We start from the raw sequence: 15,505 nt of genomic DNA on the forward strand, positions 1-15,505 counted from the left end.
CATCATGAAAGATAAGAAAAATAAGTTTTATTATACTCACCTGCTGGGCAGTCTGGTCCGATGGGTGTCACAGGTCCGGGTCCGGCGCCTCCCATGTTCTTGCAATGCCACCCTCCTACTTGCTTCATGGCTCCCCGGCATTGCGCTCCTGCGCAGGCGTGCTTATCTGTCCTGTTGAGTGCAGAGTAAAGTACTGCAGTGCGCAGGTGCTGGGCCTCTGACCTTTCCCTGCACTCTGTAGTACTTTGCTCTGCTCTCAACAGGGCAGATAAGTACGACTGCGCAGGAGCGAAATGCCGGGGAGCGATGAAGCAACAAGATGGCGGTGATCATAAGAAGATGGGAGACGCCGGACCTGGACCTGCGATACCCATCGGGCTGGACCGCAATTTGGTCTGACCTTAACAGGGCAGATAAGTACGCCTGCACAGGAGCACGATGACTGGGAGCCATGAAGTAAGCAGGAGGGTGGTGATCATAAGAAGATGGGAGGCACCGGACCCAGACCTGCTAGAATGCTGTAGATAAGCCTTGAAAAGGCGGTGGCAGCATCTTATAGAGGCCAAACCTGGTGACAGGTTTGGTTTAATACCCTCATGCTGTACACCATGCAGACACATGTAATGAAGAACAAGAGTGCTTCTTTAAATATCGGCATCCATCACAGCCTTTAATGTAAATGCTAGTTGCTGTTTCTGCTGAGAACTCCATATGTAAATGTAAAACTGTTTGGGGTCTTGTTTATTTGTGTTGCATACTAAAGTCACCAATGTAAACCAAATTTTAGCTTAGAGTGTAAAAGTGTGGCATGTCATGTTACTGATGATATATTTTGATATATCCTTTAAATATATTTCTCCATGTAGTCATCCTCTCTATACAGTGACCCTCTTGCCACGTCCAGGAGTTACAGGGTTAGTATTTTATTGGTTATGAAATATAATAATAATAATCTTTATTTTTATATAGCGCTAACATATTCCGCAGCGCTTTACAATTTGCACACATTATCATCGCTGTCCCCGATGGGGCTCATAATCTAAATTCCCTATCAGTATGTCTTTGGAATGTGGGAGGAAACCGGAGTGCCCGGAGGAAACCCACGCAAACACGGGGAGAACATACAATCTCCTTGCAGATGTTGTCCTTGGTGGGATTTGAACCCAGGACCCCAGCGCTGCAAGGCTGCAGTGCTAACCACTGAGCCACCGTGCCAGATTGCCATTATAAAGACTGCTGTCTTCCAACTGGTTGTACAGCCATTATGATCATGGATTTATTACGCAGCAGCCTAGGGGTTGTGCCATCACACACTTTGTTGTTAAAAGCTACTAAACAGGTATAAATGGTCACAGAAAATGTGTACAGTGGATTACTTGTAAAAGAAATACCTCATTATATGTTTTTGTTTGTACGTCCATCACAAGCTTCTGAACTTATGGAAGGGATTAAAAGAAGGACCTTATGACGGCAGGTTCCTCTTCTCCATTGGCTCAGCTGTCACATCACTGCCTTTATACTTTCCTTCCCCACTTCTGTGTTCAAAGTCTGTTGCATTTCAGTGTTTCAACTTGACAAGAGTCTTATTTTTTTTTCTAAAATTATAATTTGCGCTCATTAGTTCCTTTCCAATAAAACATTCTAATGTCTCTTTCATATCTATATATGTAAAAAAAAATCAGCCATTAATCAGAAGAAATAATTTAAATGTGTAAAGTTGAACTATAACCCTTCACGTAATGTACCATACTTCAAAAAGATAAAATATAAAATGTCTATCATTTTTATTAGAAATATTTAAAAACACATTCAATCATATTTAAGTATATGTACATATACACAGGGAAATACAAAACACTTATGGGACGAAAACTGATAAGGGTATAGTCAAATGTCAAATAAAAAAATCGATGTTTATAGTAAGAATGACACAATGCATGTTTCACAGACTGCTTTTTCAAGAAGACTGAGAAAGCAATGTGTGAAACGCCATTGGGGTATTGCCATTCTCTGTGGTGTCTGGGTACCTGTTAATTATATCTATGAATCCAATGAGAGAAAAGAATAGCATAGCACTCACCGATCCAGGTGAAAAAGTCCACTTTTTTTAACAATCCACATTAAAGGGGTTGTCCGGGCTTTTCACATAATCTCAGTACATATCTGGGCTGCAGAATTATGACAATAAGTAATTTACTTTCTGTCACTAGTTTGCACGGTTTTTTAGATATTCTGAACAGAATGTCCAAGGGGGGGGTGTTATGGCATTGAAATGAGAACTAGTCGTAACCTCCTACTGTACTCCAAACATGCCCTCATAGCTACAGGCCCTCCCCGTCCACATGAAGCAGCCCTCCTCACACAGTAACAAATTCTTCCCCTCCAGCAGCCTCAGTGCAGAGAGCTGCTCCACCCCCAGACACACACTGAACAGTGATCTATGGAAAGTGAAACTAGTGAGGAGGAGTGAAAATCGTCCTGTATTCTGGGACACTCCATGATTACAATACATTACTCATTATCAGTAATTTCTTCCCTCACTGTCCCAGGCTGCTGGCAGCAGTGAGTGCAGACTGTGTGATGGCCAGTGATGGGGGTCTGCAACTTCTAATCTGCACAGTGGATGGCAGTCACTGATGTAATCTGTTGTGTGACAAAGCCTCTGCTGTGTGAATTAGACAGCTCTGTGTCACTGATGTCTTCACACAGCAGCAGATTTGGTGCAGTGTATGTGCGAAGCTCCACCAAACTCGCAGCAAGCTCCAGTGACCAGCACCACCCACTCATTGGCTGGCAGTAAACTGCACCAGCACTCATCTTTATCATCATTCCAGCATTGGAAAGAACACAGCAGTGATCCTGTATTTGTGAAAGCAGCACAATACATAATACATACACCCCCCAGCACTTAACACTGTTACAGCTGCTGATTGGGCAGGCTGCTCCCATCAGTATTTGTGTCATTAGAGACACAGTGCTCACACATACACTGCACCAAATCTGCTGCTGTGTCAAGACATCAGTGACACAGAGCTGTCTCATTCACACAGCAGAGGCTTTGTCACAGAACAGATTACATCAGTGACTGCCATCCCCTGTGCAGATTAGTAGCTGCAGACCCCCTTCACTGTCCATCACACAGTCTGTTCTCACTGCTGCCAGCAGCCTGGGACAGTGAGGGAAGGAATTACTGATAATGAGTTATGTATTGTAATCATGGAGTGGCCCAGAATACAGGACGATTTTCCCTCCTCACTAGTTTCACTTTCCATAGATAACTGTTCAGTGTGTGTCTGGGGGAGGAGCAACTCTCTGCTCTCTGCACTGAGGCTGCTGGACGGGAAGAATTCGTTACTGAGTGATGAGGGCTGCTTCATGTGGACTGGGAGGGCCTGTAGCTATGGAGGGTGGGGTTGTTGCTATAGAGGGCATGTTTGGAGTAGAGTAGGAGGTTACGACTAGTTCTCATTTCAATGCCAGAACACCCCCCCCTTGGACGTTCTATTCAGAATATCTAGAAAACCGTGCAAACTAGTGACAGAAAGTAAATTACTTATTGTCATAATTCTGCAGCCCAGATATGTACTGAGATTATGTGAAAAGCTCGGACAACCCCTTTAAAACTTCATGGCCGGGAGGCTGGAGGGAGGAGTGAGCAAAGTCTGACGACGGCCGTTTCGTGCTTACATGAGCAGTATGGACATGACAGCCTCACATCGGCAGTAGTATTGGCAGTGCCGACTGGCTTTTTCTTTATATGTTTATTAATTATATCCATGATCATGATCCACTTGTTACTCTATCACGTATAGATGTCGACCATTGCATATGCATTGTAAATGGATGTTGTAGCAAAGCCAGATGGCCACTTTTGACTAAGAACCAGGAAATGGTTGTGTCACATTCTGCTGGGGGAGTTGTGCAGAGTGTGTGTGTTGAAGCTGGTGAGTGACCAGCCAAAAATATGAGTTGTAGCTGGGAGAGAGACAAGAGTGGGTCTCTTTCTGAATGGAGACTGCACAGGTCAGCTGGAAAGCTTAACAGTCTGATAGTTGGAGCTGCAGAGTAAAGGGCCTGTCACACTAAGCGATATCGCTAGCAATATCGCTATAACGGCACTGGTTTTGTGATGCAGCAGCGATATGCTATGTCTGATACTTACCCCCGTCCGGCTCCCCCGCTGATCGCGCGAGAACGTCCTGGACCGTTTCTCGTCGTCAGCTTCCTGCTGGGCTTCCTGTGGCGCAGACGAGCGATGCGTGGAAGCGGGTGGGAGGACGTCAGGATCGCCTCGTCTGACAGGTAAGTAGCGACCCCCGACCCCTGCTATGTCACTGGTGAGATCTGCCTGTGTGGCAGCTCACTAGCGACCACTTAGTGATGCACCAGCGATCCTGACTGCGTCATATCGCTGGTCGGGATCCCTGGTGCATCGCTAAGTGTGACAGTACCTTAATGTGTGGAAGCTGCAGACCTGTTCAGTGTGAACTGTGTTGGAGTTGAAAACGTCCGTTTAGCACTGGAAACTGCTGGATCTCAGGCTGAAGGAGATACTGAGACTGATAGGACCATACCTCTTTTGTGCATAAAGTTTGCTCCAGGATAAAATGACTGTAATCTGTTCGGTTGAGTCATCACTGACATATACAGTATGTGCCCTGCTGAATGAACGCCTGGTGTTTTGCTTTTGAATCCCTTGGCGTTTTATGATAGCAATAGAAATGCACCTATTTCAACCAAATTGCGTTGCCTGTGTGAAGGCTACCTACTGCCTACCTGAGAGCATGAATCCCTACAATGGATACTTTTTTATTATATTCAACATGTTTGTGTATGACTCACGCTAAGTGTATGACTGACTATAAACATTGATCTTCAATTTGACATTTACTATACCCCTACTAGTTTGTATGCCTATGTGTTTTGAATTTCACTGATATACATTTACTTTAATATTATTTAATGTGTTTTTAAATATTCCTAATATAAATTATAGACATGTAAAAAAATCATACAAAGAAGAATCATTTCAGAATTTTTTAAACCTTTAATGTCATCCATAATCTGTTCAAATCCAATGAGAAACAAAATGAAATCATTTTGAGGGGTGAAATAGAAATAAAATAATGTGGTTTCCTAAGGCTAGGTTCAAATTTGCGTTCAGGAGGGCTGTGGATGGCAGCCTACTTCCTTCCTCCCTGAAGCTTCGCCTACTTCTGTATGCGTCCAGCATTTCCCTGCATACCTATCTTTAACATTGGGTACGCAGGGACATGCGTTGTAAGCGGATGCGTCCGTATGCGGCGATTTGATGTGTGCAACGATCGCACAAAAACGCAAAATTTTGAGTTTCCGTGCGGTCGCCGCACACGTCAAATCACCACATGCAGGCGCATCCGCATACAACGCATGTCCCTGCGTACCCAATGTTAAAGATAGGTATGCAGGGAAATGCAGGATGCATACAGAAGTAGGCGGAGCTTCAGGGATGAAGAAAGGAGGAAGTAGGCTGCCATCTACAGCCCTCCTGAACGCAAATTTGAAATCAGCTTAAGTGTTAACAATTTGTTAGGATTGGGGTTGTGTTCAGAATTAGCAAATCACCTTTAAACTCGTGATAAATAATAGTTGGCTGACATCATGTTCATTGATTTTGATTTACCTTATTTATAGTTTCTGTAGGGTCTAGTTCCAGTAGGGTCTTCCTGACATTTTCTTAGTTGCAGTTTACAGCAAATGTCATTGTCTGTAATTAGCTTATAACACAGCAAAGGAATCCTATTGTTGAAAGTCATCTATCAGGAGAAGGGTACAAAAAAGCTAAACCATTAAATATACCATGGAATACTGTCATGATGGTCATCAAGAAGTGACTTAAATTTGGCACAACAATGACATTAGCTAGACCTGAACGTGCCTCAAAAATTGATGAAAGGGAGTCTCAACCTAAACTAACAGTATATACTGAGAATATAGCTGAAATAACAGTGTAGAGTTCTGATTGCTGCCTCTGCTCTCTCGACCACTGGCTTGATTGAGCTTTCTTTGTAGACAGTGCTCACTCCAGGCAAGCCACCTATCAATCACCGGTGAGGTAGGCAGGGGCATGCACAACCAATGGCAGAACAGTGTACTGAGCCCCTTGGCGAACACAGAGGTGCACTGAGCATCATCATTAGCATATCTGATTAATCTTCAGTTTTTTTCTGAATAGAGGCAATGATTAGAACACTAATGCTTCAATTTTTATAAGGGCTATGTGCTTAGCTTATGTTATCAGTTTGGGCTTACTTACAGACTCTGTTTAAAATGAAATGAATTTTGCATTGGTTGGAGTCCAGACTAGGAACCCCTACTGATCCCAGGAGCATTAGTGTGAGATCCCCCATTTCCATTGGAGAGAGAAACAAAGCCAATGTTTTTGGCTATTTTGTATCTTCCATAGATAAGTGGTTTTGTCTCTCTGAGAATTGAAGACTAGGAACCCACAGTTGCTGGCACATCCCTACAATCTAAAGATCGCCAATATCTTATTCCTAGCAGAGTTCTCGCCAGTCACATAAGGGTGATGCAAAACAGCCAGTGGTGCTGAATCTTGCCTATGTATGCAACTCCCATATAGAAGTGACGGAGGCAGTATAATAAAGCTTTCTCATGGGAATGGGAGCCAGCCACCTATGTTCTCTGGATCAGTAGGGTCCTCATCTAATTGATCTGCCTTTATTGTCCTAAGAAAAATAAACCCATGCATAAGCTGCATTTACATTGAAAGCAATTCATAAACAAGCATTCATAAAAACACTTGTTTCATGATTCCGTATAAATCGGATGTCACTCACCCAATGAACGTGCAAGACTTGTGTTCATGGGGTAAAATCTAGTACTGATTGCTCAGTGTGCATTGTTTACTTTGGTCGTCTGTGCAAACAGGCATTTAAAAAACTCCCAATAGATAAAAGTTTGCCAATCAACAGTTGTATCATGCCGCCGGTTGGTCGGTGTAAATTAGAGCAATTTGACGTGGTTTGGAGGCAGCCTGGTTCCTGTAATGCAGTGAGATACTGTATTGTCTATCAAACAGTGTAAAGACTACATTTCCAAGGATGAATAAAGTGATTTCTGAGGTGGCCAGATACAGACTTTCTCCTGCCAAATCTACTCTGAGGTTTCTCTCTCTAATTTTTGAACTAACACAGCAGTAAAGAAGTCTTTCATCTGTAAAATCACAGGAAGAGTGTTAGGCTCTTAATAAAATAATGTTTTGTTTGCAGACTTCTCCAAAGCTAAGCACTAGTTTGGCCCGAAGTGCCAGCTCGGTTCGTATTTGCCGTCTGCTTGATCCACTTTTGTGAAATGCAATGAAAGTTGACTTATTTGTAGGCTATAAAATATTGGCTCTTGGGAGCTGAATGCAAAATTCTAATTGTTGTTTTTCTACTTTGCTTTTTGCAATGTTTCTTATGCTATTATATTAAACTGGATTATTAACAATTCAAAAATCAGGCTGCTCCGTCTGGACTTACCCTAAAAGCTACCTTACCTGGGAAATGGCTCATTAAACAATAACTTGATTTTGCTGAGAAACAGCTGTTTGACCTGCTTCACCATCCCACTATTATAAGCAAGTGTTCCCTGAGAAAATCAAGTCATATGCTTATAATACTGTCACAAATCAGAAGTAGCTAATTGCCACGTCATGGCTGCAACCCAGATGATCTGTGTGACCTTACCATCGGATGACTGCTTGCTCAACTCCGTGAAAGCATGTCTTGGAAATGGCTATGAACATGGCTTGGGCAAGTTACACAACAATAAAGGTTAGCGATGATTGCTATGGGGAATGGACTTAGGATGACAGATAACACATTATTATATAGTTAATCGTCATAACAGTGACTAAGATTATAGTGGAACTCATTCCCCTATATTTCTGTCTTAGACATCACTCTATGAAGATGGCTTTACTAACTCATACACTTCCAGAACTGTAAGTCACAGGTTTCTTGTGCCTTTTATTTTTATCCTGAAGATCTTGAATACACTTTCTTCATCTATTCTGTTTTTTTTTTTTTTACTACTGTGATCATCAGCCATCTGAGTACAGCTACACTTCTTCCAAAGCCAGCTCTACAAAAAGCAGTCCTGTGGTGAGCGCTCCCACTGCATGAGTGTGTGCACGGTCTCCTTCACTAACAGGGTTTTCCCGTACATATTAATTTAGAGTACTGTTGGTTTTATTCTCTCACAGTGATCACCTAATGTGTTCAGTGATGGGGGCACACATACTCCGTAGCTCAGACTGTCTAGAACATCTTATACACTGGCATCAGAGAGATTCCTGCAGTTTTACAGGCTAGAGAAAGAAGGCCCGTGTAAATAGGCCAATTTCTGTCCACTAATCGCATCATGTTGTCAGTAGCACATCCATTTACAGAGCGCGATATGCTGCTGAAAACTCATTTTTATCCTGGCATAAATCATTCGATCACCCAAGTGATCACTAAGTAGTGTAAACATGATTATCGACTCTTCTAAATAGGTCTTAAGAATCCAAGCCCTTGCAACTTCTCACTGGCAAGGAACATATAAGGTAGAGGTTCTGAGAGATTCAAAAGAACAACAAGGGGATCCATAACACATACTGTATTTAACAGCTATACCAAGTCACCGAAGCACTTTCCATTGACTCTAGTTGAACATTTGTTATGTTAAAGGGTGTTCCAACCATAATAAATTGATAAGAAAACTGCTCTGTTACAATATAACAACTAATACATCATTATTCTCCACTGCTCTGCTTTTAATGCATCATGAGTAGAGTTGGTGAGAATCAGTGCCTAATCCATCGGCCACATCGGTACCCTGTGACAACTGGATGGGAGCCTTGATAACTGCCTCTTACGTGACGGCATCCCTGGTTCCTATTTTGATTAGCATGCCTGGCATGACGTCATTGTTGTGGCATGATTCATGAAGTCACACCAGGCCGGTGTGACTTCATCAAAAGATGAGCCACTGATATCATTAGGTAGGAAACAGCAACAGATTACTGTAATCACGTGGCCGAATAGAACGCGTCCTGTGAATAGATTTTGCCCCAACCCTAATCCTGATGTTTTATCACTCAATTGGTAGATAGGTGATGATTTTTGTACACTTGAATACTACTTTAACATTATTTGAGGCAGCACCGTAAGTAACAATGTGTTGACCTGCTGCATTTTTTTTATGTGCCTTCTCTGTAGTGTACGGATGATGAGGGATCTGTGTCTTATAGTGTTGGACGAGGACGAAGAGATAGCGTGGTGAGCTCAGTTGCATGTGTGTGTTTTTTTCACACCAGTTAATTGAGTTGTACATGATTTTTAATGGATATGTGCCCTTTTTATGAAAGTCGAGCTATTCTTAAGAATATTTGCAGTTTTTCTCAGAAAAAATACTTTTGAACAGAGCTGAGATTGTATTTTTCTTCAAATGGTATTCATTGTTTAAAAAAACCAAACCCATGGCTGTCACTTTTAATCTATGCAGTCATTTATTCTTGTGATTATGACAATAAGCCATACCATTAAGGTCAGCAGTATCATTTTAACTTCAGTTTTTCTGTTTTGTTAGTGGGGACAGTAAAATTAGAACTCCTGCAAGAAACGAATCTGTCTCATGATTGGCTCAAATGGCGCCAGATGGGACCCCATTGTTTCCCTTATATTTTGGTAGCCATCATTTTGGTGTAAAATAAGCGCAGCAGTATGTATGTAAAGAAATTGTCTATGGTGTCAGAACAATCCGTTTAGAAAGACCTTTCCTCTGTGTTTCTGCAGCTATTATAGTTTGTATTTCCTGATACATTGGGGCAGGTTTATCAGAACGGTCTATTTCTGTCCATGCCCCAGATCTATTAGCACGTCATGCTGTTTGATAAATCTGTCTAATTTTAAGACTGTCTAGCCTAAGTTTACATCACTTAGTTGGCTTACGTTATACCAGAGGTATGCGCCAAATGTGATGCAAGTTGTGAACCACAGTTGTTGTTTTTTTTTGCAAATTATACCAGAATTCTGGCGCATTTAGTATGATAACTATGCCCCATAGTTTTACGTTCTGCAGAACACCATATTATTATACTTACCTACTGCAAAATCTCAAAAAATGTGGAATCAAGGTCCTACTTGCACTCGTAAAAAAAGTGCACAGCAGAGAGTGGTGCTCAGAGGAAAATAATAGAATGAATAATGTCAAAACACCTCTAGCACTCAGAACAATATCAAAAACGAAGTTGCTTCCAGAAATATATTCATTTATTTCATCTTTTTATTTCATCTCTTTATGCACTGGGAATTCACAGCCAATATATAAACTTGTACAGCAGAGTATTAAAGCCCAACATTTCGGCCCATCTGGCCTTTATCAAGGGTTAATTCTGCACCTTGCCATACGAGCACGTGGTGAATCCCAAGAGCGTCTTTGGGATTCACCACGTGCACGTATGGCAAGGTGCAGAATTAACCCTTGATAAAGGCCAGATGGGCCGAAACGTTGGGCTTTAATACTCTGCTGTACAAGTTTATATATTGGCTGTGAATTCCCAGTGCATAAAGAGATGAAATAAATGAATATATTTCTGGAAGCAACTTCGTTTTTGATATTGTTCTGAGTGCTAGAGGTGTTTTGACATTACTGCAAAATCTCAGTCAGAGAATGGAATTAGCGGTGGAAGTGTTTCTTTAATTTTTTTGGGGAACCTGTGAAACTTTGCAGCCAGGTATGCAGCAGTGCTGGGAGAAGCCAGGCGGTGTCATCGCTGGACTAGTCTCATCTCCCGCTGTGGTCCCCAGCCAGATCCTCTAATTATATTTTTTCTGAAGCGCTCCTACAGTAGTGTAGCCAGGCGCTGGTTCATGCTGCTTATGATTTGGCCAGCATGGATCAGCTGACATGTTCCCTTTAAAAAGAGAACACTCTGGTGCATTACACTGTATATTGTACGCATTGTGATATTCCCTGTATTTTGCAATGTTATAATAGACAATGGTGAGTTTAATATCACTTTTTTAATATAGTCACTACTATTGATTTACCTTTAAGTTCTCCACTAGTAAGCAGTAATTATGGTATACAAGTTATCGGAGACCTAAAACTTCTGGACCAAAAACGCTACTCTGCTCCAGTGCAGGCGAGGGTACTCTGAGTATATTTAAACTATGCGTATATCTCAAGTGGCTGTTTGAGTTTTTATTATTGTTCCTGCGTTTCTTCAAGCTATCAGACTTTTCTGACCAGAGTGAATCTGCAGCGGATTATTTTAGTCGCTCCAATCGTCGGGGAAGTATTGTGTCTGATGATATCAGCATCCCCGATCTCAACAACGTGAGTTGTAATGCATGCAGACTGGCGTGTGCAGCGAATCGTACTTTCCACCTCATGCCCTTACCTGCTGTGACATGACTACTTTAACAAACTTCCATGATAATCTAGGATTGCTTTTATCAACGTAACTATGTTATTGGCCTGAAATATTTGTGGCTATGTGACTATTTAGCATGAGTTTGAAGTATCGCCTAAAATAAGATAAAATAGTAATGCGCTAACCAAGGTTGCTAGTATGGTGGAAAGTGCAGAGGTACCAGGAGTCGGTTGGGTGCCGAGTCCTGGTGAAGCACAGCAACCATGGAGGACAAGGACAAAGTGTAGCACAACCATCTGGTGAAGATAAATATTCTTTTACTCTTGATTCATTGAAACAAGTGGATCCGTATAAGATACATTATTAAAAGTGACGCCTTTCTGGCATAAAACGGCTTAATTATAATATATGATCATTGAAAGGCGTTTGACGGTAAAAATGTATCAGTTTTTATGCGTATATTGTATGTATCCACTTATTTTAATGGATCAAGAATAAAGGAGTTTTTAATCTGTCCCGGATGGTTGTGCTACATTTCGTCCTTATCTCCTCCATTATCACCTAAAATAATACTAATCAAGAACACTTATGTTTGGTGTGGACTTGTGCTCGCACCGTGACAATCGTAAATGTGAATAGTCATAATATAATGATCAATCAATGTCAAGGGTGAAGGCTTGGACAAGTATTTGTGTGGATAGGTCTGTGCTAATCATCCTAATAACTGTTGAACAAGTATGAGCATGATCATAATATCTAATATATGCATCGTATTGACTATCATGGATAGGAGTGTTCTCGGGAGGATTCTTGTTAGGACTGTTCTGTGTCAGGGAAGTGTCTGAGGAAGAAGACTCTGGCCCTGAGGGTTGGTTTTCCTTTAAGATTGGTGAGTTTAGGGAAAATCAGTGTGTCTGCATATGAGCATATTTTAGGGGTTGTCTGAGACTTTAAAAATTATGGCTAGCTGCAAGGAAACAGACATCACTCATCTGTTACAGTGGTTGTCTAGGATGTTATTTTTTAAGATATGTACTGGTTATAAAAAAAATAAGTCATACAGTGGTCCCCTGCAATGCCCATTCCTGTTAGTGGTGTTGTTTTTAAGATATGTACTGGTTATGAAAAAAATAAGTCATACAGTGGTCCCCTACAATGCCCATTCCTACACCTACCGGGTCCCCCCTGACCACTGCTATCTGGTCCTGTGTTCACACACCAGACGTGCCCATTCAACCACCAATCACTGAGCTGAACTGACATTTATGGCAGTTTCTGGTCTGTTTAGACCGGAATAGGCAGTGGAGACCAGTAGGGACTAAGTAAGTATCGGAACTTAGAGCTGCTGATGATTGCAAGCGTAAGCATTACTTACTGTATAGTTTTTTGGTACTCTGTAAGCCCTTTGAAAATATTTTTTCCCCTGGAAAACCTCTTTGAATCTCCCCTTCCTTCAATAAGTACTGTATGCTCTGGTGGTGCATGCCCGTGTTTGTCTGTTTTTTGGGTGATCTTATGCTGTACATGTACGTAGCCTCTTCTGCCAGTCTCTGTCTTTAGCAGTGATTTTCGCATTTATGGCTTGTGACTGCTAAAGCCAGCAAATTGTTGCAATGGTCCTTGCTGATATGTTATGGCATGTCATTGGCCATAATGTCATTGGTGTCCACCAGAGCATTGGTACTTGAGCAGTTTGGGATTTAACAAGTGAATAACGTTGGGGGCATGTGGCTTTTTATTTTCTACAGATAGCTTAATTTTCAAACTCTCAGACAACCCCATTATGTGGAAACATATTAACTGAAATGTCATCAACTCCTGAATTTTGAGTTGATTTAACAATTGTCTAATTTCACAGATTATGTCCTGGCGTGGCTTCTGTTTTTGTAAAGTTTTGTTTTTATCTTGTTATTAGTAAAACCTCTTCTACTACTTTTCTTGTTATTTAAAGGGGTTTTCTGGTTTCTCTGGCTGTAGTTTGTTATGCAAAAACAAACTATATTTTACTCATCCTTCCCATGTCCATCACAGAGTCTCCACTGATGCTCCCAGTATCTGTTATTGTCTGCAGGGCTGATGTCACGTAGACAGCGCTGCAGCCAGTAACTTAGCGGCTCGGATAGTCAACTCGGACAGAGCCACTGAGCTCAATTATTGTCTGGAGCGCTGTTGATGTGATATCCGTAATGCAGGTAATTGCAGAAATTAGGAGCGGCAGAGAACTGGCAATGGACCTGGGAATGGTAAATATAGCAAAACGTTTTTTTTTCGTGTTAAATCAAACTGCAGCCAGGGAACAGTGGCTTTCCAAAATCCAGAAACCCTTTTAAATAACTGGTATTAAATTGTGAAGGATGATTATACATCCTTAAATTCGGTTACATCCACTAATGTTCTATTCCTGTAGTACATGCCCTGCATTCTATAAATGAAATAAAGATTTATTTTCTCTTTTCTCTATTTTTAAAGCTGGACGAGAAGAGCGACAAGCAGTATTCTGAAGGTTATTCCAGGGTAAGTACAATGTACATGGCTCATCTTTCAAATTCCTGCCTTTTAATAACCCTTTAGGTGTTGGTGGAAGATTTATGTACTGAATTCTACTTCAGTGACATTTCCCATGTAACAGTGTGTTGGGGACACTTGGTCATAGAAATCTCCAACCATCACTAAAGAAGTTCAAGTTGATTTATCTGATTTACGCAAAGCTCTCGTTGTTCTTTGAATTATGTACGCTTCAGTTTAAAGCGATTCTCCAGGAATCTATAAAAGAAAAAGAGAGAATATGTCGTCATAAATTCGGCTGCTGTCTTTTTACGCTGTAAGGCTAGTTTCACACTTGCTTTTTTTTGCAGCGCGTTTTTCCCGCAAAAAAACGCATTGAAAAAACGCATACAAAAGCATACAACTGCTGCGTTTTTTTCAAGCATTTTTATGAGCATGCATGAAAAAAACGCAGCGTTTTTATGCGTTTGTATGCGTTTTTAGTGCGTTTTTACCGCGTTTGCGTTTTTTTCCAACATTAGGTGGCCCCTCACACTAACCCAAACCATGACTTTACTAACCCTAACCCTGACCCTTACCCTAACCCTGACCCTAACCCTTAACCAAACCATACTTAACCCTAACCCAAACCCTAAACCCTAACTAACCTTAACCCTGACCCTAACCCTGACCCTAACCCTTAACCAAACCATACTTAACCCTAACCCAAACCCTAAACCCTAACTAACCCTAACCCTGACCCTAACCCTGACCCTAACCCAAACCCTAACTAACCTTAACCCTAACCCTGACCCTAACCCTTAACCAAACCATACTTAACCCTAACCCAAACCCTAACTAACCTTAACCCTAACCCTGACCCTTAACCAAACCAATACTTAACCCTAACCCTGACCCTAACCCTTAACCAAACCATACTTAACCCTAACCCAAACCCTAACTAACCTTAACCCTAACCCTGACCCTAACCCTTAACCAAACCATACTTAACCCTAACCCTGACCCTAACCCTGACCCTAACCCTTAACGAAACCATACTTAACCCTAACCCAAACCCTAACTAACCTTAACCCCAACCCTGACCCTAACCCTTAACCAAACCATACTTAACCCTGACCCTAACCCTTAACCAAACCATACTTAACCCTGACCCAAACCCCAACCCTGACCCTGACCCTAACCCTAAACCCCCTTAACTAACCCTAACTCTAACCCAAACACCTAAATTCCATGTTTAACAAAAAAAAACGCATGTGCAAAAAAACGCATACATGAGCATGCCAGTGCGCACGTATGCGCATCCATAGGCTATAATGGCCATTTTTAGCGCAAAACGTGCGCATACGTGCGCATGCGCTTTTTTGCAGGGCCAAAAAATGCAACATGCTGCGTCTGGAAAATACAAACGCACACCCCAAAAAAACGCAGCGCATGAAAATCGCATACGTGCGCTTACCAGCGCGCAGGTATGCGCACCCATGTTAAATATAGGGGAAAAAACGCATGCGCACGTATGCGTTTTTTTCCAGCGCAAAAAAACGCAAATGTGAAACCAGCCTTATAAACTTGTCCTAGAATGGTAGTAGGACAGGTGCC

General features: G+C 41.7%; 1 protein-coding gene across 7 annotated transcripts in view; it reads left to right on the plus strand.

The window, feature by feature from the left end:
• Positions 1 to 15,505, plus strand: part of LRRFIP2 (LRR binding FLII interacting protein 2) — a 207,489-nt gene that overhangs the window by 131,568 nt on the left and 60,416 nt on the right. For all 7 annotated transcript variants that reach the window (XM_073549894.1, XM_073549897.1, XM_073549899.1 and 4 more), the window contains exon 4: positions 13,874 to 13,918. In XM_073549894.1, coding sequence (XP_073405995.1) covers positions 13,874 to 13,918 — 45 coding nt within the window. The remainder of the gene's footprint in view (positions 1 to 13,873; positions 13,919 to 15,505) is intronic.

Source organism: Dendrobates tinctorius, unplaced genomic scaffold (genome assembly GCF_039654945.1).
Source record: "Dendrobates tinctorius isolate UK_male_01 unplaced genomic scaffold, ASM3965494v1 ptg000162l, whole genome shotgun sequence".
NCBI lineage: Eukaryota > Metazoa > Chordata > Amphibia > Anura > Dendrobatidae > Dendrobates > Dendrobates tinctorius.